We start from the raw sequence: 25,437 nt of genomic DNA on the forward strand, positions 1-25,437 counted from the left end.
CCCCACCTCTCTTTCTTTCTTATGAGCCGCCGGCAGCGTGGCGGAGCCTCGCGGCCGCCCCCACCGCTAGACGGCCGGCTGTGGAGGAGTGACGGAGGGCCGAGGGGTTACGGGGGCGACCCCGGGCCCCCGGGACGCCGAGCCACGGGAGCTTTGGGGCCATAAGTTGCTTGATTTGTTACAAATCCAGAGCCAGACACAGTGGGCCCTTTTTCCTGGTGTGCACAGAGCGGCAGGCGGGCACATGAAAGACACCTCGGCGTGCAACGCTGCCGCCCGTTCGGCGCCGGGGTGGTGCTCCCTCCCGTCTCAACACCGCGACAATACTGGTCCAATGCAGCTTGGATATTCTTGGTGTTGGTCTTGCGTGCATCTTTATGTGGCTTAACAAGCGATTTGAACCCCGAAGGTCAAACGAGGGAATTTCTTCATCACGACATCCTTTAATTGAACAAAGAAAATGTCGACTCAGAGTTGGTTATAAATTGGTTTATTCCCACAGGATACATTAGGGTATGAAAAAAACCTCTTGTTTGAGATTCAAAGGTTTTAGGTCACGGTGCCTTTCCAGCTTGCTTGATGATCACCCTCTGCTTTCTCTTAAATCGATGTGACCCATGTGGCCTCCAGGCACCCTCCTCTGAAAGATAACCCGCCTTATTAAGCATCATATTGTTCACGTCGATAGACAAACAGTGTACCTCGGCGCAGGAGATACGTTCATACCTGCCCTGTTTTTGTCTGGTTGGATGTAGATGGAAGCCAAACTGAAGAGCGAGAGGACGACGAAGGCAATGATGATGAAGGTTACCTCAAGCCCAGAGAACGGCAAGTCCATCTAGACAGGTGCATGCCACACAAGACACGTATTTGGGCACAACTGTGAAAGGCTGCATGTTTTTCAAAACATTATCCATGGTTTCAATGCATATGGAGCCCTGTACTAGTTGAACGTCGGCAGCGTGTTTTTGCCATACCCCCTGCTCTCCACAAGAGGGTGTTATCCCTCTAAAGGCTTTTTTCTACATCTTCCCAAATGTTTATTGGTATCCATTTGCAATGGTCTTAACAAAATGCTGCCATTTTACTTTTTCTGTTTATTTCTATGAAAAATCCAACCATGAGATTTGTGATGGATCAATTGGATGGATTAACAAAACTACTGGACTAAATGCCCTCCGTTCGACGCAATACCACAGCATGGTGGCACGACAAATGAGCTCTAAGCGCTTACAAAGGCCATTATTGTAAAGATGAAATGATAAACCATACTTTACCTGTAGCAGTAAAGTTTAGGTGCTACTATAGGTACTGCAGTAGTAAATCTTTACTACCTGTAGGAGTAAAAGAACCTTTAGTACCTTGGTAGAAAAGCTTCACTTTCATGTGACTCTGACTCTCTCACAATGGCCAGGAGTCATTGCGAGCCGTGCAAGTCCTCCTTATTTCCAGTGCTCTGGATTCATACAACAACAACAACAACAACAACAACAACAACAACAACAACAAAATACCGCTCAGAGACTCTGTTTACACCTGGCATTATGCATCTTGGCTGATCTGATCACAAGTGGACAGCTCTAAGTAAGGGTGCGAATGCACCCAAGATGCATGTTAATGCCAAGTGTCAACAGGGCCCCGGTGGTAAAACTGTATTTAATAACCATGTTCCCTTGCAGAAATCTGCCTGATTCCAAACAATATCCTGTTCTGAAAGTACGCTTAAGACCTTCCCTTGTTCTCTAGTCTGTGATAGGATTTTCCTGTGTGTGTGTGTGTGTGTGTGTGTGTGTGTGTGTGTGTGCGTGTGCGTGCGTGCGTGCGTGCGTGTGTGTTTAGGTTGTTTAGGTTTTTAACTATTTCTGTATTTTTTTATGTTGAGCGTATTGAGTTTCCTCTTGTATGAAAAGGGTAAGAAACATTAAGATCAAATGAATACAAATACAGTCGAGGAAAAGTACTACAAATACCATAAAAGTGAGAGATGGAAGAATAGTAGAAATGGAGAAGGGGAAAGAGGTCAGAGTGGCTTGATAGGAATGACTTACTGGTTGTAGAAATCTTGACAGATTTTTCCAAAAACCAAGATTAAAAAAAGAAAATTGGCAAATACACACACACACACACACACACATTCATAAACACTGTGCAGACCGGAGGTAGATTTGATCCGGGTCGAAGCCAGGCGTTTGTTTATTCAGTTTATACTGTGTACTATTCTAACCACTCCTCTTTGCCTCAACCTGTAAGCAGCAACCGGTATCACACACACACACACACACACACACACACACACACACACACACACACACACACACACACACACACACACACACACACACACACACACACACATACACACACACACACACACACTGGAACAGTCTCATAAACTGTCATGTTTCATGTTGTTCCAACCCTCCACCTTCAAGGAGATGAACATGATTTTCCCCGGGGGATGAATAAAGTGTTATTGTTATATGATAAAGTTCCAAAGCTTTATAATATGTTACACACACCCACACACACACATAAACACACACAGACACACACACACACACACACACACACATACACACGCACACATACAGATTGAATGCTTTTGAATAATAGAGAGTCAATAAAGAGAACAGAGAAAGTAGAGTTTAAAGTGGTAATCCGTATGATTGTTTTGTAAAAATAAATCTCAGTTTTGGTGCCTATTTGGCCCCTTCTAAGAAAAAATATTAAATGTATTTGCGTTGCACATGTGATCTTATATATGTTGTCTCCCTTGTTGGTGGCGGGGTCCCACTTTCCCGGCAAAAATGTACTGATGGTTGATGATGTCCTGAAGAAGTGAAAGGCAGCCATGCTGAATCTGATAAACCAGCGTCGATAGATGTGGTGGTCAATACCCTTGACATATCAGCTGTTGATATGGATGAACATAAAATGAAAACAAATCAATGGGCCATAAGAACTTTTGAGAAAAATATTTTAGCGCAAAAATGAGGGAAAACCTGAATGTTTTAAATGTTATTTATTTAATTTAAAAAAATATATATTTTATTTTTGCCTTACTTTTTTTTCTAACTTATATTTGGTCATTTTATGTTTTATCGTCATTAAAATTGTTCTCGGGCTGTCAACCTTTATTTTAAATGCTTATCGTCTGTAGATACACACCAAATGCACCTGGCGGAATAAACGCTGATTCTGATTCTTGCAGGGGATTCTGGGAATTAGAGGGCAATCCACCCGATGCAGATGACTTCATAGATTTCAACTTTGAAACAATGGGTTCGCCCTGATGGCTTGTTGCATTACAGACTATGGATTTATTTATTTTGATTAAAAAGATGATGATTAAAAAGGGAAAACCTGGGCACTAACTGTATCCCAGTCACTGCAGTTCAGAACCGCTAAGAACTTTATGAAATCCTCCGTCCAATTCAGTGGGCGTTCGGTACGAAGAGTTATATTTAACTGTTAGCCAGTTACATGAATCATGATCCTCAAGGCCTGGGATTACAAGAACTACATTACGTCACACGTGCCCCAGCACACACAAACACACACACAAAGACACTTACGCTGATGTTGGACTTTAGGTTTGAAGAAGATTTTTGGGGACATTTTGTCCAGTGGGGGGGAACACTCTGTCTTTATTGCACAATGATGACAACAAATTCGAGGCCCTTGCGGCGTCCAGGTTGGCCGATGGAGCAATCGACCGTCCATGTATTTGTGTGTATGTGTGTATGTCTGTGTGTGTTTATGTGTGTGTGTGGGTGTGTGTAACATATTATAAAGCTTTGGAACTTTATCATATAACGATAACACTTTATTCATCCCCCGGGAAAAATCATGTTCATCTCCTTGAAGGTGGAGGGTTGGAACAACATGAAACATGAGTGTGTGTGTGTGTGTGTGTGTGTGTGTGTGCGTGTGTGTGTGTGTGTGTCCAGTCACTCCCATCTACTAGTTGGAAGACGGGATTGAGGTTAGATTTAGCCCTAATCCTTCTGAACCGTATGCTTATTAGCCAGCGAGCACGACAAGCCAACCCCCAACCCCCCACTGACCCAAAAGCCAGGCACTTCTGTTGCCTCGGTTTTCACCTGGTTGCCCCCGGCGACGCACTAACTGCTTAGCTTCACTTAAGACGCCCTTTGCCTCTTGTGCCCTCTCTCTCTCTCTCTCTCGCTCTCTCTCTCTCTCTCTCTCTCTCGCTCGCTCTCTCTCTGGAAAGCAGGAGGAGGGTGGGGGGAGGAAGCGGGGGGGGCGGTGTTGTTGTTGATTCTCCCTGTTTTCGCGCCGACCCCACACCTAGCCATCCTCAGAGCCGGTCGCCCGTTACCACGGTGACCTGATCCGCCGCTTCCGCTTTCCCCGGCGGCTCGTCCCCGCGCCAGGGCGGTCTGGTTTTGTCTGCGGGGAGCTGGTGGATGGCACGGCGGAGTGCATTCTGGAAGGTTGAGGAGGAGGCGGCGGAGGAGGAGGAGGAGGCTGCGAAGTGACGTGCGCGGGGGATGCCGAGGTAGCCGACGACACAGCGGCGTTGCTCGGAGACGGCGGCATGCCTGTGCAGCAGATCTCGGTGGGTCCCGGCCGGGAGACGGCCAGCAACGGCAAGGGCGCCCCTCGCTCCAAGGACAAGAATGAGGTGAGTCCGTGGAGTTACTCGGGAGAAGTGGGTGCGAAGAAACCGTGGACGCACCTGCGAGTGGGGGAATTCTCCGAGGTTTGGACGGTGGACGCCACAGACATTCAGAATTGTTTGATCACTGATCTGCTTTCGTTCTTGAAACACACTCGTACATAACTGCGTGGAGCCTAATCCCACCAGGTTGGCAGTGTGTGACTGCTGTTAATGGATGCCAACGCTTCACTAATACCCACCTGAGACTGAGAACCCACTGTGCTGTGGAATGTGGAGCTGAAATCCATCTGGTTTCATCTTTCTTTCTTTCTTTCTTTCTTTCTTTCTTTCTTTGACTCGATTGTTCCCACTTACTCACCCACTCAATAAATATCTGGCACACGCACGCACGTGCATGGGATGGATGCCTTTTATCGCTCCCCCATCCCCGGGGATCGGAGCCTGTCTACTTTATGAGTTGTGGATCGATCCCTGGGAGAAAAGGAGTATTTATTACCAGCGGCAGGCGGCAGGAACAGAAGACAGAAAGCGCTTGTAGGGCAGCCGGGGGGGGGGGGGGGGGGGGGGGGGGATCCCAGACTTTCACCTGGATCTGGCGGAATTTGTTTTTTTACCAGGGAAATATTTCCAGCATTTGTCACCGTTGTTGGTCACAGGAAAAGCCGCTGTTTTGAAAAGGTCACAATTTGTTTAGTATTTATAAATTATATTATATATATTATTAATTATGTATTACATTATGATATAATATCAATATCAATCGGGGCTAAAGATCAAACTAAGATATGCTGGTTGAGGTGCCGTTGTGACGGCATCCTTATTCCTTTCCAAAGGTCTACACACTGAAAATGTTTAAAGCAAATTAAGAATTTGAACCACTCGCAAAAAAATTGTATGTTTGGGGATTTTTTTTAAATTCTATTTATACTTTACTTTTTATTCTATTTTATTTCATGTTATAAAATTAAAATCTTTATATTTCTATTTCCTCAGACTCTCAAGAGCTAAAAAAAAAAAAAAGGCTAATTGTCTGTAGATGCGCATCAATAAACATTTAACACCATGACAAATTCCTCGTACATGTGAATGCACCTGGCGGAATACACTTTTATCCTGTTTCTGATAGACACCTTTATTTAAAAAGGGAACAAGGCCAAAACCTTCGCTTGACACCTCCGGCTTGGCAGTCGCTTACCTGGCCCCAGCCCAGAGATTTGACCCCAGGCCAGAGAACACAACAAGAATGTACTCCAGCGTCCGCGATGCCTGACCTAATACCCTGTGCAGAGACATGCAACACGTCCACACAAACTGTGCTGCAGATCCCAGTCAGTGCTTCATAGTGGTAGAGGAGCGACGGTGACACAGGGAAGGTAGCGTTTGAACTGAACGGAGAGAGGGGACTGGCTTGGACCTGTGCAGTGTCCGATGCTCAGGAGATGGCAACTACCTTTGAGAAGTGGCGGTATGTGTGCTATGCGTTGACTATGTGTCGGACTCTGCTCAGAATGCTTTGATGGGACACATGAGACCAGTGGGACCGCAATGCCACTTGACAGGACAACGCCGGCTCATCACACTCATGGAGGATGACAGTCATGGGGTCTCTGAATCAGGACTGGGGCTATACTGTATATCAAAATGATATTGATATCATGAGACTGGATATCGTCTGGAATCCTGATATCGTGATATAGTTAAATATAGTCTTTAAGGCTGCGTTACAGTAAAGTAATGCAATTTTCTGAACTTCACAAACTGTTCTAATCAACGCCTCTACCTGCTTGGTCATAATATCCACATTACTAATCATTTACTAGTAATGTGGCAGTTTCTTATGAAAGCACCAAGAGCCACCCCAAAGATTTGTCAAATAATCAATATTGAGGTATTGGTAAAAAATATCGTACACTCGGACTGCTCTTGTCCTCAAGGTATCTGCCCTGGAATGCAGATACCAACCTTTGCTGTTTCTGTATGTTGAGAGGAGCCGGTGTAGGACTGTATGTATGAACAATATGTATGTGTGTGTGTGTGTGTGTGTGTGTGTGTGTGTTTTATTTATATATATATATATATATATATATATATTATTATTATTATTTTTTTTTAAACCCAGTGAATAGTAAACTTTTGTAATATGGTGGAGCGTGAGGGGGGGTAATATGGCTGCAACTCCACTTGGCTGTGTTGGTGCATTGTGGTTTCAGTTCTTCAGCAGCAGTTCAGCCACTTCCTCTCATATATCACCACCAGTTTTATTACTAAATATCTTATTTGTTGTCATCGCAATAGGGCAAGGACTATAGTCATTTTTCTTTTTCCAGTGAGACTAAAAATTTTATTTTCTTTCACATTCTTAATAAAAGAATCATTTTGTGAATGCCAATGCCTATAGGTAAATGGCAACCATACCTGACTGATGTGTGACACTAAATCAATGGAAATCAATGACAATCAGTTATATTGAAATATGCTTCTCGTGTGTGCTGGGTCGATTGGTATCCCTCACTACTCAAACGTTAAAGTTTGGCAGGCTGGTCGAAACAGTCTGTCTACTGATTTCAAAGGTTGTTATTTTAGACATGGACACAGCAAGAAGGCATAAACACACAGAAAGCCACGCAGCATCAGAATGAGTGATAAAGAGTGCATGCTGTTGGCTGACGTTGTCTTCTAGCAGTTTTTATGGAAGCGGTGCCGTCAATGGGTGTGTGTGTGTGTGTGTGTGTGTGTGTGCCTGCGTGTGTGTGTGTGTGTGTGTGTGTGTGTGTGTGTGTGTGTGTATGTGTGTGTGTGTGTGTGTGTGTGTGTGTGTGTGTGTGTGTGTGTGTGTGTGTGTGTGTGTGTATGTGTGTGCGTGCGTACGTGCGTGCGTGCGTGTGTGCGCGCCTGGGATCAGCGCTGTTAAATCCTTCTGGAAACCTTTGCTATCAACTACACAGCGGGAGACTTGGAACCATAAAAAAGTTCTCAGTGTTTGATGTCGCCAAAGGCACAGTGCAACATAAACATCTTTACTCTGAGAACATAATCCATCCCTCTAATTGAATTCCATAATAACAATATTAAGAATCATTTTATTCACATTTCCGGGTGCGAATGCACTTAACACACACACACACACAGGGAGTGGTGACAACAACAAACACACACTCAAACTCAACATGCAGGGGGTGGTGGCTGGAGACGTACAGTCTCTGCGTTTCTCCCATCCCAGCTGTCCTTCCTCCAGGGGCAGCCAGGAGCAGTGGGCAGCCCTCACTTCGATGGCCCCCAGGGACCAATTCCAGGTGTAGATCCATGGCATGGTCAGGGACAGGACAGGAAAGTGTTTTCCCTGTTTCTTAAATTGGGGCCCTTTTTTATTTTGGAGGAGAGCCGTGTGAGCACGGGGAGAACATGCTGATTCCACACAGAAAGGCCACTAATCGGGAGATAACCCACCTCAGCGCAGTGCCAACAGCACCCCAGGCGGGAATCAAACCCAGGACTTTCCTGGTGTGAGGCGGTAGTGCAAGAACCGCACCACCAAGCTGCCAGTTCACACGTTTACCAGAGTACAGCGCCTGCAATCCAACCCTATAGAGCTTCCTCCGCTCGGTGGATCCAGAGTATAGCCTGGATGATCCAAGAAATGATCTAAGAAATGAAGTTTTCCGATCTGAAACAATACAAAGGACTATCCGCTCAATCAAAGACACTTGAAGCATAAGGGGGGAAAAAACAACATATCACATGGAGGTGCGGTACCATGAGAGTTGGCTTTGATTCCCACCGAGACTCCTGTCTTCATGGAGCTTTTGTGGTTATTTTTCAGGGCAGACATAGTCAGGCTGAGTTTAAAACTAACGCCGAGTTTTTCTGCTAAAGCAACAAAAATCGTTTGGTCTTGATGAGCCTCTGTGGTCAACATCAAGTCAAGGTCTTTGAGTTGAGTTGAGATGTCCAATGCTCCGTAGGGTTCTGGGGAAAGAGCTTTAACGTTGCTGTAAATAGAGACTCGTTACGGAGCCCTCGGCGAGGCGTCTGGGTAAGAGGCTCGGCGCCGGGCTTTAACCCACATGGGAGCGGCGCAACACAAACACGTGGCCCAACACGCCTCTTGATTCTGGGTTTTTGACCAATCAAATACAGCGAGGTCCTGTGTAACATGCTGGCACAATTAAGCACAGAAATAATAATATCATATTTAAATTATATTGTAATAATATATTATAATAACTTATATTTTCTATATTTGTTTTTATTGTATATTATTGTTAATCAACATATTTGTACTGTACAGTCCAGTATGTTATGCTGTAGATACAAGCATGTATATATGTACAGTAAATATATACAATATATTTAAATGTACAGTAATCAAAGAAGTATTGTATTTTATGGAAAATTCATCAAAAATTTTGTGTTTACAATATAGTGGCAATTCATGTTTTTGAAGGAAAAAAAAAAAAAAAAAAGACATTTAGTTCATAATTTCACTTTTTTTTGTGTTACTGTTAAAATATTTTATAAATGACTGGATCTGGCCCTTGTGTTAAGTCTTTCACACCACACTCCATGACTACAACGTGCCTTTCTCTGCCCAGTCACGAAAACAGAATCCTGACAAGGCTCCAAAATGAACTTTTTCTTCCGTCTGCATGGCTGTTGATACAGGCTCCAGCCCACACGGAGACAATGGTTTGATTTTACAGGGCTCTGCATGCTCTGCCAACGCTCCACTTGGCCAATTTAATCTCCCTTAATCCCACACACACCGTGCACACTCGACAAGCAGGCCGGTGCTTATCAGCGGGCGGACGGGGCGTTCTTCCACCGCGCTGCTTACCTTGGGGATGCTCTTCCTGCCGCTGTTAGAGAAGAAATTCATTTGAAAGGGTTTTAAAATCATATCGAATATTCACTTAGAATTACATCTTCTGATCTATTTTTTATTTCTGTGCGGTCTACCGTGACCTTGTTCGTCTGGTCCAACGACTTTTGAAATATTATGTTCTCACTTTTTGGCAGATTCGATTTCGGGAAATTTCTGAAATGTATTTGTTGTACGTCTGAAGAGTTGGGAGTGTCGGTCCTGTCTGTACAGGTGTCATGTCCTAAACGCCTCCGGTGAAGTGTTTTCGGTTCTGATGTTGATGCTTTATCCATCTCCCATGTTTCCTCTGCTTGCAGGGGGGGAAGTCCTCTGGTCGCTCAGGAAGTCGATCCAGCAGCGTCTCCAAGGTAACGAACAACTTAAAGCGTGTAGTGTACATTGGGGATCTAAGTACAGAGAGTCAGTGTCTCATGTCCCCTATTTCTCCAATCATAGGACTGTTTTGAGGCTCTTTTGATTTCATTTCTATAGTGATTTAAATTTCTGAGCCTTCCATTATTATATGGATATTTATGAGCTGAAATGAAGTCGTGTGTTGCAGGTTAGCAGCTCGGGAGCGGGTGCCGCCCCAAGGACATCAGGCAGCCCACCCTCCCAAGATATATGCAGGTGAAACAAGACTATGCTAACTGTTTTTCACGCTCACAGTGACAAAAGCTGATAAGTCGAGGAAAGTCACTGATGAGGCAACGTTCAAATTCCTATTCATCTCTTTAAGTTGCATTAATATGTGACAAAAATTTTTTTTGTCATAACTGCATTCTGTGACGTCAACTGGGAGATAATACATGTGGTGTTTGTGTGTGTGTATATAATACCACAGAGATACAAGATACCAGATCCGCATACCACTGAAGTGTGTGTGTGTGTGTGTGTGCGTGCGTGCGTGCGTGCGTGCGTGCGTGCGTGTGTAGTGGAGGAAGTTGGCAGGAGTGCTTATTTTACACATAATACTGGAGTGCCGCCTTGAACAAGCTTTTCCGGCCATCTGTAAAAGCTAAAGCTCTTAGGGAGGAATGACTCACCGCGTGGAGCCACTATATTCTGTGCCAGCATTAAGGACATGTGTGGGACACGTGTGTGTGTGTGTGTGTGTGTGTGTGTGTGTGTGTGTGTGTGTGTGTGTGTGTGTGTGTGTGTGTGTGTGTGTGTGTGTGTGTGTGTGTGTGTGTGTGTGTGTGTGTGTGTGTGTGTGTGATCCTGTATCTTCATTCGCCATTCGAGTCACTTCAAATCCCATTTCCCTGACAATAACATTATGCCGTCTTCTAACACCTTCAGTGTTCGGCTCGTATCTGTTTTAAGTTCATGCCACATTCTATAAGTAAGCTAAACGTTGCTCTCGTGCTATTTCATCTTATAAACATATGTATATTCATGTATACGTTGCCTTAAGCCCTGGGACAGACAGGAAGGAAGCGATATGCTTTAAGAAGTTCACATCATCCATCTTTAAATGTGTAGATGTCACCACATCTTTACACACGTGTCTCTCTTTAATGTTTCTTTCATCTCATCTCATCTCATCTCATCTTGTGTCTTCATCTCTTTGTCTGTGTGTGTGTGTGTGTGTGTGTGTGTGTGTCTTCGCTTATGTGTGTCTGCATGCACAGCTCTGGCCAGCTAACGCGTGTGGAGGAGGGCGCTTCCGACACAAACAAAAAAACAAGCAAACACACTCGCGCCGGCACCATGACGGTCAACGTGGCGGCCCAGACCCAGAAGAAGCAGGTGAAGCGCCGGCACCGCCGCAAGAGGGACAGCTGCACCGCCCTGGACTGCGCGGACACCGTCACCAAACTGGACCCGGCAGACCGCAGCCCCAGCAGTGACCGAAGCGACCGGGGGGAGAAGCAGGAACGGGCCCCCAAGGCCCGCAGGGAGCTCCCGGCGAGGCTCCGCAGCTCGGCCCCCCTCGAGTCGGACTCCAGTTCGGATGAAGAGGGGTGGCGTGAGGCTCGCAGCTGGAGCAAAGAGAAGGCCCGCAGGGGGCGCCGCCGCAGCAGGAGCAGCCGCGAAAGGGACGGGGAGAGGGTGAGTGGGGTCAATGGAGGCGGGGGAGACAAGGTGGAGACCATGGAGCTCCAGTCGGTGGACTCGAATGAGGGGAAGGAGAGCCGGGCCATGCTTGAGGACGGGGGAGGCCTGAAGAAGCGACGCGGCGGCGGGGGGTCCTCCGAGAGGGAGCGGGGGTCACAAAAGGGAGATTCCCAAGGCAGAGAACGTCGGAAACAACATGGGAGCTTGAAGTCACGCAGCCCGGCCGGGAGCTCCTCGCTGCCCGAGGAGGGGGAGGAGCTTATCACCAAGCGCTACCAGGAGAAGGGGATGGGGGGCGGGGACATGTCTGTACCCTCGCCAGAGAAATGCAGTGCGGTAAATGGTGGCATGGCTCAGCCTTGCTCTGAAGACTCTGAGCTGGAGGTCTGCAGGTCAGTGGGTGTGTGTGTGTGTGTGTGGGTGGGTGGGTGGGGCATGTGTTAAATAAGGTTTATTTTTTATGACGCGTGATTACATTCTACTTGTGTGCAGAATCTGCCACTGTGAGGGGGAGGAGGAATGCCCTCTGATAACCCCATGCCGCTGCACGGGCAGCCTCAGGTTCGTTCACCAGGCCTGCCTCAACCAGTGGATCAAGTCCTCTGACACGCGCTGCTGCGAACTCTGCAAATACGACTTCATCATGGAGACACAGCTCAAGCCCTTACGCATGGTACACACAGACCGTGAGACGCTAACATCACAACAGCCGCGGTGTCGGGTCTCGCGGTTCTCCTCACGCCCCCTCTCCCCCCTCCCTTCCCTTTCCAGTGGGAGAAGCTGCAGATGACGAAGAGCGAGAGGAGGAAGATCTTCTGTTCTGTGTTGTTCCACCTGATAGCGGTAGCTTGTGTGTTGTGGTCCGTCTACGTCCTGGTCAGGAGAACTGCGGAGGAGATCCGATTTGGCAGGAATGGTCAGTATCCCCCCTCACCCCGAAGACCAGAACCAACCAGACAAGAGTGTTGGGTGACACCACTACCTTTTTACGTGAAGCCATTTGATTTTTACCGCCAACAATTAACAACGTTGAGCTGTGTGTAGATCAATCATCAGCAAAGAAATCAAAAAGTGGTGCGAGCAATTCGTGAAAGCATCTGATGGCCATTTATTTATTTATTTATTTATTTATTTATTTATTAATTTTTACCACGTCACTTCCAGACTTCTTGGAGCTGCAGCGAAATGAATGTTGTCACAACAACTCCACAGCTGATTCACTATTCCAACCTTTCCTTATATTTGCTGAACTCTGTTTTGTGTGTCTGATCTTGTGGTTTCCTTTTAAAGTTGAAGATTGTGGTAATGCATCGCCTAAATGCACACGGTAAAAAAATAAACACAAAAAAAAAACAACCCTGGAAAAAAAAAACTTGTCGGGGAGAAATTCCGTATGCATGGTTGGTGAGATAATTCATTGCTGTCAGAAGAGCTCGAGGTTGTCCGGCTCCTTCTATGAGGAGGAGAGCTTGACGTTGTTTGTCACGCAAGCTTGACGTCACACAAACTAGGAGGTTGTGAAGAAAATTCTGGACATCTGCACGTCGTTCTTTTCCGTTTTTTTCTGATTCCACATGTTATCAAACGTTTGAATCCATGATCCTATTTGTTATACAAAGCACAAAGTACCAATTCTTGCATTTTCCATCACAAAACTAACACCAACCCAGTCCTTTGGCATCTAACTTTGCACGAGCATTAAATATATAGAAAATACTAATAACTAAACAATAAGTAATATATGACATTTAGCTGTAGTTGATGTGTCTCCCAGATGGATAAACACGCATAAATACGCAGTAGTTTATTATTAACGCCTATTCTAATAATTAACGTCTGGGTCCGAAAAAAGTCTCAAATGTCTTTCTACATATTATCTAAACCTCAGGTTTGAATTGTATTGCACACAAGGAAACCTTAAACCTGAAAAGGCAATTTAACAGGTCGTGGAAAGGCTGGTTTTGTGGTGAGGAAATAACCCAGCGATGCAGATCTACAGTCTGCTGGTGTGCTTTATGTTCTACATTTGTGTGGTGGTGGTGTGGTGTGGTGTCCCTTTGTTAGTATGACGTGACGTGATCCATCACATAGGAACTAAAATAGACTAGAATCACATTATCCTTACTGTGCCTGGTAGCGTAAGATCCTTCAGCTATCATAAAATAAATAAAAAGGCATTACACTTACTCTTGATTGCAGAGATGTGGAGATTTTCTCTTCTGAAGTTCTATACACCAGAGGGTAAGCCCAGATCAGGTTCCAGTTGTGTAAAAAAAACCCCAAAACAAACAGACATCAGTCTTTGTCATATCCTGCAGGTTGACATGCAACGCCCTGTGTGTGTGTGTGTGTGTGTGTGTGTGTGTGTGCGTGCGTGCGTGCGTGCGTGCGTGTGTGTGTGTGTGCATGTGTGTCCTCAGGTATACTGGAGTGGCCATTTTGGACCAAGCTCACTGTGGTGGCCATAGGCTTCACAGGCGGCGTCATCTTTATGTACATCCAGTGCAAAGTCTACCTGCAACTGTGGTGCCGCCTCAAGGCCTTTAACCGCATCATCACTGTGCAGAACTGCCCCGAGAAAGGCCAGCCGTCCTCTCAGGCCCCAAGCGCCACCTTGGCTAACGGCAAGCACCAACGTGCGGCTGTCCCCATTAACTCTGTCCCGGTCCCGGTGACGGTCCCGGTCTGGGAGGTGCAGACGGACTCTGACATGTCGGTGGAGGCGGCTGTGGCACCAGCACAAAGCCCCGTCTGACGATTCTCTGTGTCTCTACTCTGCGACAGCTCCGACCGCCAACTGCCGTCAAAACTGATTTGTGTTGATTCATCTTTCTTGTGCTGACTTGGTTTATAATCACTGATCCTGAACTTGTGAGACACCAAAGATGATTCAAAACTGGGAGTCCTATCCCGTCTCATGGCGACGGTAAAGCATGATGCAATTCAGAAGGCAAAAAGGGACAACTTGTAAAAATAAAAGTTAAAACATGGTTTAGGTCGTAGTTATGTGGAGAAAAGAGGTTTTCCACTTCTTCATGCACTTTTCTTTTTTTAGAAGCCCTGTGTGGGCAGTATCGTGTTCTTTTCAGGACAATCAGGGCTTTAGACACTGGTCAGATGTAAACTGATATGGAGGTTTTATATGGAGTAAGTACGTGGATGTTTCTGTAGATCAGTCTGACATATTAAATAATTAAAAAAAAATTAAGTACCAACTCACAGTGCATATTTTGAAACTAAACAGAATTCCAGACTGTTACATTCAGCCAATCAGCCCTTTAAGCCATCTCTACTCTGGATGTAACTCACTTTGTCATTGTAATATAATTCTGATGATTTCAGTTCCTTTCTTCAGTGTCAATTTGGAACAATCATCATATCTCCCTACTGTTGTTTGTACCCCCCCCCCAAATATAACATACGGTACCTTTGAACTTCTAGTCAACACTGTCACTTCCCCAATGCCAAGTGCAGCTGTTTTGCACTCTACACAATATTCACAAATCGACTTTGTATGTCCAGTGCATTATTTTCTATTTCTGATTGGGTATAAAATTGACACATTATGCAAATCTATGAAAAATAAATTATGTAGATACTCTATTTAGGCCTACGTGAAGTTATTAAGCCAAGTCGTTCAAAAAGGCAGGGAGAGGAGATTTATTTGCTCAGACTGATATTTGTCGCCACCCTGTGGACACCATTGGAGTTAAGGCAAGAAGTGATTGCAGAGGAACAAAGGTTACAACAATCCTGTACATAGCAGTGCATTTAAAAACTTTTGCCAACAAATGCCGCCCTCGGGTATTAAAATTCCACAGATAACATGCAGCTCAACAAGCTGCAGTTGGCCTCAGTCTCTCTGCCGGGGCAGATGACGAAACTCTTTGTGCCACTGGGCTCAGTCAGATTCTGACATGAGGGCTTCGTCATCCCCTTCTGTAAATTCCTCATTGTCCTCTTCCTTCTCATTTTTCTCCTCTTCTTCCTTTCTGTCCAATCCTTTGTTCGACACCTTTCGTAGTTTAATGTTTGGAAGCTTCTTCAGATCACCAGTCCACTCTCTGCCAAACCAGTAAGAGAGTTATAAGTAGTTTGTTTACTTTACCAGAGGTCCAACAAAGTAACCCTGTGTCTCATCATTATTCTGTTTTTAACACCCCTAAAATAAAAAAAAGTTAATTGTATTCCGTCATAATATGTGTCTTTAACTGAACTATTTTCTAGTGTCATTTTTAACTAGCTTTTTGAGAGAAACTCTGGAAAAGGAAAATGGAAATCAAAGTAGAAAGTTTAACTTGAGTTTCTCAGGAGAATCTGGCTTTTCTTTCTTTTTGCATTGATATTCCGGGTCAAGTCTTTCAATGTGATATAAAGTATATATAATAATAAATAAAAAATAATATATAATATATAATAATAGTATTGTAATAATATATTATATTATATATTATATTGACACTCAAAACTGACTAACCTGAATGTCTTGAAATGCTTTGAATTGATGATATCCGGGATCTCTGTGAAAACACAAGAGCAAAATGACTACTGAATCAGCATGGTGGAGCAAGCGGATGTGTGTCGAAGCATGGCTCACCAAATCCGTTTGTCTCATATTGTGCCCGCTCTCGCTCTATCGTCTGTTTGATGACAGTCTCTCTGGCACCATGGAGACGACCCTGACGACCTTTTATCCCGTTTACCAGCTCTATCTGTTCCAGCTCCGAGTCAAACCTTTGGAGGTACCTTAACAAATAGGCAAGGTCATTTGTGTAGCACACATTTCGTACATAAGCCAAAGTGCTTTACGTAAGATATTAAAGGCACTATGTGAAAAAAGTTGAATAATAAAAGTCACAATAATTACAGGAAAAATGTATTACTACTATTAAATAACTTATTGGCAATGATCTGTCACTACAATCTGTAAAACGTTACCTTTCAATGATGTCACATGCATCTTTTTTGGTGTACGTCGTCTTGGTAGGATCCAACTGGCCCTGGAACCACAACAGTTTCTCCCCTGCATACACACACGCAGGAGAGGCCACGTGTGCGACCGTTCAGTGATGGATACGGCGGTTTCAATTGAAGACAAGATGAAATGCCAACCAGTTTGGGAAGATAATGATAATGACAAAGACGACCAAACTCACCAATGTTGTTCAATCGTGTGGCTTTCTCATTCTTCTGCCTTTAAATATAAAGACAAATCATTGACATACAAGCTATAATATCAAGCAGCTATTCTGAAGAGGGTTGACATTTGACATTTGCTAATCTGGCTGTGGGCAGCTACATTAAGTATTCGGAATCCTTGATTCTTCTGAAAATGGATGAATGGAAGGCGACAGTTCCACAACATAACACTCTGTTATATTCAGGAGCTGTGTAAACACAGTTCTGATTGATATTCTATGTATCAACATAGAACTGTTACAACTAGACTCTAAGCCATGGTGACTTGATCATCGATGTTTTATGGTCATGTTGTTGGATGGACAACAGGACACACCGCGATGTGTTTAAATGCAGCCGCCGTAAAGATGTTTCCACAGACCTCTCCTTCTTTCCCAGGCGGATCTCTTCTCGGGCAAGGTAGGCGGCTTTCCTGCTGTACGGATGGACGACCTTCTCCGGGGCTTTACCTTTCTGCGCCTTCGGCTAACGTTTACCAAAATAAAAACAAAACAACGATCAAACCCTTGAATTGATATTTTGTGAAGACACGTTCGACCGTCGAACGTCGTGATCCCAGCCTTACCATTTTTCACAGTGTCAGACGGACGTACGAACGCACACGCTGCTCTGTTGACATGTCAAGCGGAAGTGGCCTGGTCCGTCACTGAACTCCCTCCGAGTCCGTCGTGGGTCGGCTTATTCGTTCCGGGTTTCATTCTGTTCCTCTATTAATAATGTGACGGAATCCTTTGTGCCTGGTGACAGTTTCAATGTCTTACTTTAAATACGCGTTGTGTATTCTTAAACGAAATAGTTATCGCCAACCTCGGGTCACCGTTGCATTTGTGTGTACTTTTGTGGGAGGCTTTACCGTTGCTGTTCAAATGACTCATTGTTATTCCCAGACATAACCTTTGTCTGTTGTTTCTAATCCATGAGTCGCTTTCGCATTGCCCAACCCTGTTTTGTAACAAGTACAATAGAACAGTGCGTCAAGAGACGAGCCCCATCAATGATTTCGCAGGAAGCTTAGCACAGACATCATCATCATTTCGAGAATAAAAGGTCACAGTAAACCGAGCTCTTCAGATCACCAATGCACAGCCCCCACCCGCCGTTCTTCTCCAACACCCTCCGTTTAAGCAGCACAGGATTTTCATTATGAATTTAAACATTTCTTGGCAGCCGCCGGCGGGGAGCAAATGTTATTCGTCCGCCTTAGTTTGCACAGCTTTTTCCCCCTGCCCTGCAAGGCCGCATACCTCACCAGGAGGAATGTGATTCTCCTGCAGTGGAGGAACTGCCAGGCCTGTGGCTACAAGCACACGGCGCGTTGCATCACATCCGAGGGTGTGAATCGGCGCTGCTTTTTTTCTTCTTCTCTCTCTCTCTTTCTCGCTCTTTTTTTTTTAGTGTGTGTGTGTGTGTGTGTAGGTGAGTCAAGGCAAATCAGGAAGTGTGATGCCGTGACATTCGAAAAGGAAGTAGACACACAATGGCACTATGTCTGCCTTTTACCCTGCCAATGTGAGGAGAGGCCCCCGGGAAATGACCCCTCTGCTGCTGCTGCTGCTCCTGTCCAGACTGGCTGGAATAGGTAGGCAGGAGACGATTGCTTCCTTTGCATCGAACCGAAACCGTCTCATTCCGAAATTCGCTTTCCTGCTAAACACCGTGTCCATTATGTTGTTCCTTCGACTTGAATATTTGGAGTGTGTTACACGTGTAAAATAATAAGTGCCGAGTACCGATTAAGAGGAGGCTTACATGAATGTAGATAATGTGCCAGGAAAAAAACGAAATGTCAAGGCTTACACGGTCTGACTCCTCTTGAGAAACGTTTCGCGGTGCGGTTTACAGGTCAACGGTTTCTCAACCGTCCAAAGTTTGGAAATCACACCTCCTGAACACATCTGAATAAATTTGTTTACCAGTGAAAGTTCCGTGAAAAAAAACAACACATTTACAGAAAAAAAAGTCTGTTTTTTCATTTCATTTCCTGGTGTAAATGTTTGAGCTTTCCGCCGTGGTGACTCGCCGGGTAAAAACATCTAGAAATACTCAACGAGTGCCACCACGCTGAAATACTACAACGGATGGCAGCTTGCACTTAAAAGACACCGTTGTTAGAGAGCTAGACTCATTAGACTGGATGTCTTTACGGCCAGTGTTCTGTCACTGAACAATGTTTAGTGTGATAAATATCTCCTCAGAAGTGTTTTTTTTTTGTATTCATAATAACAATCCTTTCTCCGTGAGTTACCGACATGGTCATTTTTTCCTCGTTTTGTCGATTACGAATCGTTATCGTCTGGGTCATAAACCCGTTTGCATCCATCGTCGAGCAATTTTTTCGCAGCTGATTTGAGCGTCGCGGCTGGAGGGTTTTTCACCGTGATGATCCATTCGCACAACCGTGTCACTGCAGTGTTGTGCCAGTATGAAGACGGCGAAGCCGACCCTCCGCTCGACGGCGAAGGGATGACCGAGCCCCCGTCGGTAGAGGTCGATCCAACTGGGGACACAGGTGAGATCTTATCAAACTCTTTCGGTTTTTCCTCCCAGTCTGCCGAGACTTGCCGTGACTCGCGGTCACGTTGGGGTACTTTTCAGCCACTAAAACCGACCGCTTTGTTCTGCTTTCAGATCCGTTGAGCACTGATAACTTACCGGCAGATATTGCCCCCACACCGGGCAACCCCTCCATCACAGGTAGGCCCTAATCATATCAATGCACTGCACGCCACGGTGCTTTGTGACGTTCACAACCTTCCGCTTCCCTCATAGGTGAGGAGCCAATCGCGGGCATTTTAATATGCATCAGGATGAGGAGGATTTCCATTATCGTGCCCTAATTTATACTTCAGATCTCGTTGTGAGTTAAGAGTCAAAAGGGCCTCAGAACAGATTGTAAATTATATTTGCGTCATCGTTTTTAGATGGAACTATGAGTGTGGAAGGTTCCACGGACGAAGGTTCCAGCCCCGGCGAGGGTATGTACGTCACAATGCGACATGACACTGAGCTACCACGCCTCACCGTGCTGCCGGTCACACCCGCTTGTCCATCGTAAACCACGTATTTCATTTAAGGATTAGAATTAAGTGCAGACAAGCATTTAGAAACACAGCAAAACGGGAGATCAACTATACAGTATGTCTGACCCCGGTCGATCTTTTCACATTTGTCACAGACCCCACAAGTGACCCGACCTCTGAACCACTGGAAGAGGGTCTGAGTCCGACCATCATTCTTGTACCTGTGGTGCTGGTGGTTGTAATAATTGCCATGGTGGTATGTGGTATTGTGATCAACCGCAAGTGGAACAAAAAGATGAGCGAAACAGGTATGTCCCTAACATACAAGGAGATCAATGGAGAGCGATGGAAGCAGCCACAGATGATGATATCTAAATATCAACCTATCGGTCCGTGCTCTTTTGTCATAGAACAAAGAAAAGAAGATTCTTTCTTGGATGGAAACAGCACAGACAAAGTACCAATGTAAGTACTGGGCTGTCATTTAGTACATGACATGACATCATTGAGCAGGTGGTTTTGTCCAATGCAACTAACAATAAGTACATTTGCCATTAGTATTTGAGTGTGTACTTCACAGTCGCCAAATCCTTCAATAGGAACAGGTCACATTGGCTCGGTCAAAGATTATTTTTTACTCTTTTTGAAGATCCAGTTAATCAAGGCTTTACATCTCGAGATGCTCTTATTTATTTTGCCTGCTATTTTTAAACAGGTGATTTGCGATGCTCCGTGCACAGAAATGCCTCTGTATGTGATTGTATGCGCTGCACGTTGGCGAATTGCCGATTCAGCAAAGCGAATATCCTTTCTGATGTAATGCTAGATACATGACATGGGTTCAAATCTCGAAATTAAACAAGATGTTTCCCCAAGAACAGATTTTCTTTCTTTTTTTTTTTCTCTCTCCAAAAATCCGGGAGCACGCAGGGGGAACCTTTTGCAGGGCCTACATACTGGGAGATGTTTTTGGCTGAAATGAATCGGCGAGGAAGCCGGGTGTAGTGTATCTTTTTGCGGGGCCTGAGCGTGCTGTCTCCATGGCTGCGTGTGTTTATTCTGCTGCTCCGGTTCCCTCCCACGCCGAGCCCAAGATTATACGTGTGAACTGGGTATGAATGTTTGTGTGACCCTGCAATGCACCGGCACCGCCGGGCTCATGCCTGTCAGCAGGGATACGCTCACCCGCCGCCCCCAGATAAGAACAAGCAAGGAACGAAAATGGATGAATGGTAGACGACAGTTCCCCGACATAACATCCTATGCTTTATGCTGTTTTACATCAAAAGCCTTCATCACCCCGAGAGCGAATCCATAAAAGGTGGTGCGCTGCTCTGTGAAGTTTCAGGCAGCAACATTTTACCGTGCCCTACGGGAATTTAAAGGAAACTTCCGCCGCAGAGCAACGTCAAACTACTTTAACACGGGGCATAACCTATAAACCTATTGAGGTATAGTTAAAATGGTCTTCATTGTCATCATCATCATCGTCATCATCATCATCATCATCATCCTCTTTTTTCCTCTCTTTAATTACTACTGAATTTCGGTGTCCTTGCCTGCGATGAGGATGATAAGGATGTGATTATGTGACCCGTTCTGTTGATGCTTTCCAGGCCCATGTTTGAGGACGACATTCCGTCCGTGCTAGAGCTGGAGATGGAAGAACTGGACCAGTGGATGAACAAAGACGGTGGGTACCGGCGGCAGGGCAAAGTAAAATGATATGGAAAGACTATGACCTGCTGACATGGGCTGCAAGAGGGAATTACGGAGAGGCGTCCCGAAACGCACAGGGGGATGCCCCAAAATCATGTTTTCGTGCTTTTAGATCGAGGCTTTAACCTGCGCGCGTACATGCAAAAAAAAAAAAAACCTGTGGCCAGTTGCCTCTTCCAAGAATGGAAGATGATATACTTATAATGTTTTTTCTTGCCTTTTTGTCTTCTTGGCTCAAGGTCGTTTCGAAGTTCTTAAGCTAGAACAGTTGGATCCTAATTTGGATCTGTCTTTTACTCCTGTGGCTTTGTTCACTGAAAAGAGCCGCCTCCAAATTTGGTCACGAGCTATGATTGCGTTAAGCAAAATTGAGAAGGGCCTCACACCGGGCCTCCAAATCACTGAGCCCCGCGCCCCTCCGGGGGCCGTCCTGGCCAAGAATGCCAGGGCCGATTTTTTTTTTTGTCCCAGTCCCGCCCTGCTTCTGGGGACTGGTTCTAGACTTTGAGTCGATGGGGGACTTGATCCAGCAGGTGTCGCTGTTGCACCATTTGTTTTAGCCTAAACCCCAAGTTCCAGGCGCTGGATTGGAGTGCACCATTCCTTGGCTTGGCCACAGTTTATGCCATATTTGCCTCACTGCCCATCCACCCACAACCTCTTTATATTTTAGTATCATCAGTGTCTTCTACTCACACCTCCTTTCTGTCGTAAAACGTATTTTTTTTTTTCTTTCAAATATGAAGTCCTTTGCTGGAGGGTAATTTAAAATTTGTTCCTAGCAAACTGTGGGAAAGTTCTGTCAGTGTCTCCAGAGATTTCAGGCCGGACAAGTTTTTTCTTGTGCCTTTAGATGGAAATGTTCCAAGATATTTACCATAGCGGCAACTTGGCAAGTCTATATTTTAATAAGCATAAATCAATGATAATGATAAGAATACATTCTTGGACAGCTCTTTCCTAAGTGTATGATTGAGCAAATTCAGCATAAATGTTATCATAATTACCATGAATGTATTTATCATATGATTTCAAGTACAATGCGTGTACCTATTCTCGGAGTTAGGCAACACAAATAACATAACATAACCTCAAGCTTCATTGCAAAATGAAGCCAAACCATCTTGTGTAATCAAGCCCTTTTTTTAAATTAGTTTTTCCTTTTGCCACGTTCTTTTATTACATCCAACTGTGAAGTCTGAAATGTTTTATTTCTTAAAAAAAAAAAAGAAAAAAACCCCAAAAACTCTGATCCCCGTGTTATTATCCGTCAGAACACATTAGAGCGCCCAACCTCCGAACATCTGTTCCAGATAACAGCCACATGTTGGGTGTCGTAACTCAGCTATGGCCGCATGGATCCTGCAGGGTCGGGGTTGGGGGTCGTCCGAGTCAAGGGCCGCTCTGCCAACTGCAGCCCAATGTCATTCACACACTGGCTTTTCCCAGGGTTTTACACTCTGGCTTAAAAGTGGACCCCCATGGCCGTTCAGATATGTACGAACGCTGAAAACACAACTTGATTCCCCTGGATTCGACTAATTTTTGCCATTTCACAATGTCCCATTTTCTCAAGAAGGTCTGTTTGATTCCGTAGTTGTAACCTAATTGAATAAAGACGAAGTGGCTCAATCGTACCCCATGACTCTAAATCCTCCTCCTCGCTGTGTTTGTAACGGCGGCCGGGGGCCTTACCTCTCTCCTCTTGAATATCTGTTCCACAGTTTGAGGACAGAGCGTTACGGACACCACCGCCATCCCACTCTCCCCATGGACGCTTCATTGCAGGTGACAGAGGAAGCAAGGACACGCCGTTACCCAGAGCCACTGCAATCAACTCTGAAATTCTGCCCATGTTTCAACATTGCAATGACATTCAGGCACAGGAGCAGGGGAACAGCCCAATGTTCCGACGGCTGAATTATTATTATTATTATTATTATTATTATTATTATAATAATCCAAAACCCCAATAGTCCGAAAAATGTCGGGTAAGGGATGTCTAAGTTTAGGTATAAGGTGAGAGATGGTTAGGATTAGGGTTACGGTGTCGTCCATGTCCAATTGGACATGTCAATGGGACATTTTCGGACTATTGGGGTTTCGGAATAATGGGTCGTTGCAACACTGGCTTGGCATTCACAAATATACACATGAGCCACACAACGAGCCAAAGGAAACACAGACGGGCATTTCCCTGGAGACTCATAAAAGCAGCAGGTAGTGAATATTGGATCGATACCAGCATGGACTGAGCCGGTGCTAACTTCAGGCGCACTCATCAATGATGACAAGAGCATTTTTATCAACCCACGGTGGAATGTTTCTGGTCATGATTAATTCATGATTAATTAATTTAATATTTTCTATTCAGGCCTCATATATTCCTGTGACCTTTGAATGGAGATGTCATGGAGTAATTAAGCGTGCTGCGCAGTCATTTCCAAGTCTGCGTGTATCGGGTTCACATTCTCTGTATTAGATGCGGCGACGCAAACCTGGGTTCCTAAAGCCTTGTATTATAATGGATATGACTGCACGTCATATATTACGGCTCCGAAAGCTGAAGCATCCTGTTAATCGGGCATCCCCGAACAAAAAAACCCAGAAAGCTGCATGTTTGCTTGCGATTTGAATTCGGAAAATATGTTATAAGTTAAGATAAATATATAATTTGATTTAGATTATTGTATGATTTGTGTGCACATGGTTTTAAAGATTTTTTATAACAACAAACAAACAGAAAAACTTTTTTTATATGTGTATATAGTAGAGTTCATTTTTTTTAAATATTTTGAAAGGTGTTTTCTATCCAATATCAGCAGAAATATTATTTCCATGATTTCCATCAGAGTGGGTTGAAAGTTGAGCCTAGTTGTTACAGACTTAAATACAATATTTTTTTCTCCGATTGACAGTATTTTGCAGGATCTTGCACTGTAAATGTCTTCAAAAATGTATATTTATTTCCAAGGAAAGTGTTGTAAATACTGAGTTAAAATAAATGTTCTTAAAACCGAATTTGGTATTGGGCAGTGATTTTAAACTGTACCTGCAGGATGTGAATTGTTGAAAAAAAAAAGAAGAATGAAACAAAAATGTGTAAAGCGTTGTATGTTAAAGTACAAATCCGCATGAGTGTCTGTCGGTGGAGCCCTCTCTCGCCTCCGCGCTTCATTTCACTTTCTTTTCTCAAAAGTTCAAACCGTCTTATGATGAATTGATTTGTTTTGAGCTTCTCTCTGTGTTTTGAGGAAGAGGGGGTGTTTTTTTTTTTTTTTTTTTTATTATCTGCGGGTGCCGTTCTTTTTTGGCGCCATGCTGTTCTTCCATATCGACGGTTTTGTCACCTCAACTCACCGCGCTGCTTTAGTCAGGAGTGCAACTGGCTGTTTCTAATAAAGTGGCAGCTAAATAAAGTATCAAATAATCTTATGGATTACCACTTTAAACTCTGTACAACTCTGCAGTACGACCATGATTAGTGCAACTACAGTATAATTCTTCTGTTGTTGACTTTGCTACATTTGTTACTTGATCTTTACACAACCTTTATATTTCTATCTGTTTGTGTTCATGTCCATTAAATTGTATTTTCAATCTGAGGCAGCATCTCATTCTGTTTTTTTTTGAATATGATTGCAGGCCTGTGTACACACCACGCAACTAGCACATGATATAAGATAAGACAGGAAAAGATAAAATTGTATTTGTCAATAGAGCATGAGTGTATGACAATAGAGTATATTAAAGTTAGTGTCTATGACATTCTTATTTGTTTAAAACGTGTGAAAAAAGAATAAATATTAATGTTAAATATTTATGTAACTATGATATTGATACAAGAATATTGTATTGAATACTGTAGTAACATCAATTATATGCAATATTTATATTTATGTATATGAATGTATTTACAATATTATCATATA

The 25,437-nt window shown here is 44.3% G+C and overlaps 3 protein-coding genes and 1 long non-coding RNA gene across 4 annotated transcripts; 2 read left to right on the forward strand and 2 right to left on the reverse strand.

Moving 5' to 3' along the window:
- Positions 1-726: 726 nt before the first annotated feature.
- LOC307228877 lies at positions 727-2,166 on the reverse strand. The gene is made up of 3 exons (XR_013844100.1): positions 2,049-2,166; positions 1,278-1,334; positions 727-838 (listed from the first exon to the last, which is right to left on the reverse strand). It is a non-coding gene; the product is annotated as an uncharacterized lncRNA (long non-coding RNA).
- Positions 2,167-4,561: 2,395 nt separating this feature from the next.
- marchf1 (membrane-associated ring finger (C3HC4) 1) lies at positions 4,562-14,322 on the forward strand (the record flags this gene model as incomplete). The annotated part of the gene is made up of 6 exons (XM_079999457.1): positions 4,562-4,648; positions 9,824-9,874; positions 10,069-10,136; positions 12,060-12,240; positions 12,339-12,483; positions 13,988-14,322. The coding sequence occupies 6 exons, from the start codon at positions 4,562-4,564 to the stop codon at positions 14,320-14,322; spliced, it is 867 nt and encodes a 288-aa protein (XP_079855583.1).
- An 898-nt stretch (positions 14,323-15,220) lies between these two features.
- Positions 15,221-17,423, reverse strand: tma16 (translation machinery associated 16 homolog). Its single transcript, XM_079998627.1, has 7 exons — positions 17,332-17,423; positions 17,128-17,231; positions 16,724-16,761; positions 16,506-16,590; positions 16,165-16,313; positions 16,045-16,087; positions 15,221-15,631 (listed from the first exon to the last, which is right to left on the reverse strand). The coding sequence occupies exons 1-7, from the start codon at positions 17,332-17,334 to the stop codon at positions 15,469-15,471; spliced, it is 585 nt and encodes a 194-aa protein (XP_079854753.1). The 5' UTR covers positions 17,335-17,423; the 3' UTR covers positions 15,221-15,468.
- A 799-nt stretch (positions 17,424-18,222) lies between these two features.
- Positions 18,223-25,110, forward strand: tmem154 (transmembrane protein 154). The gene is made up of 8 exons (XM_079999655.1): positions 18,223-18,345; positions 19,177-19,275; positions 19,395-19,460; positions 19,688-19,741; positions 19,942-20,094; positions 20,197-20,251; positions 21,403-21,479; positions 23,230-25,110. The coding sequence occupies exons 1-8, from the start codon at positions 18,252-18,254 to the stop codon at positions 23,232-23,234; spliced, it is 603 nt and encodes a 200-aa protein (XP_079855781.1). The 5' UTR covers positions 18,223-18,251; the 3' UTR covers positions 23,235-25,110.
- Positions 25,111-25,437: the final 327 nt, after the last annotated feature.

Source organism: Zeus faber, assembly GCF_960531495.2.
Source record: "Zeus faber genome assembly, chromosome: 4".
Classification (NCBI taxonomy): Eukaryota; Metazoa; Chordata; class Actinopteri; order Zeiformes; family Zeidae; genus Zeus; species Zeus faber.

Coding starts and splice junctions, on each gene's coding strand:
- tma16 (XM_079998627.1), bottom strand. Junction 16,591..16,723: donor CACACGATTGAACAACATTG/GTGAGTTTGGTC, acceptor GTGTGTATGCAG/GGGAGAAACTGTTGTGGTTC. Junction 15,632..16,044: donor AAGCATTTCAAGACATTCAG/GTTAGTCAGTTT, acceptor CTGGTTTGGCAG/AGAGTGGACTGGTGATCTGA.
- tmem154 (XM_079999655.1), top strand. CDS start 18,252: ATGTCTGCCTTTTACCCTGCCAATGTGAGGAGAGGCCCCCGGGAAATG. Junction 19,276..19,394: donor CGATCCAACTGGGGACACAG/GTGAGATCTTAT, acceptor TTCTGCTTTCAG/ATCCGTTGAGCACTGATAAC. Junction 19,742..19,941: donor AGGTTCCAGCCCCGGCGAGG/GTATGTACGTCA, acceptor CATTTGTCACAG/ACCCCACAAGTGACCCGACC.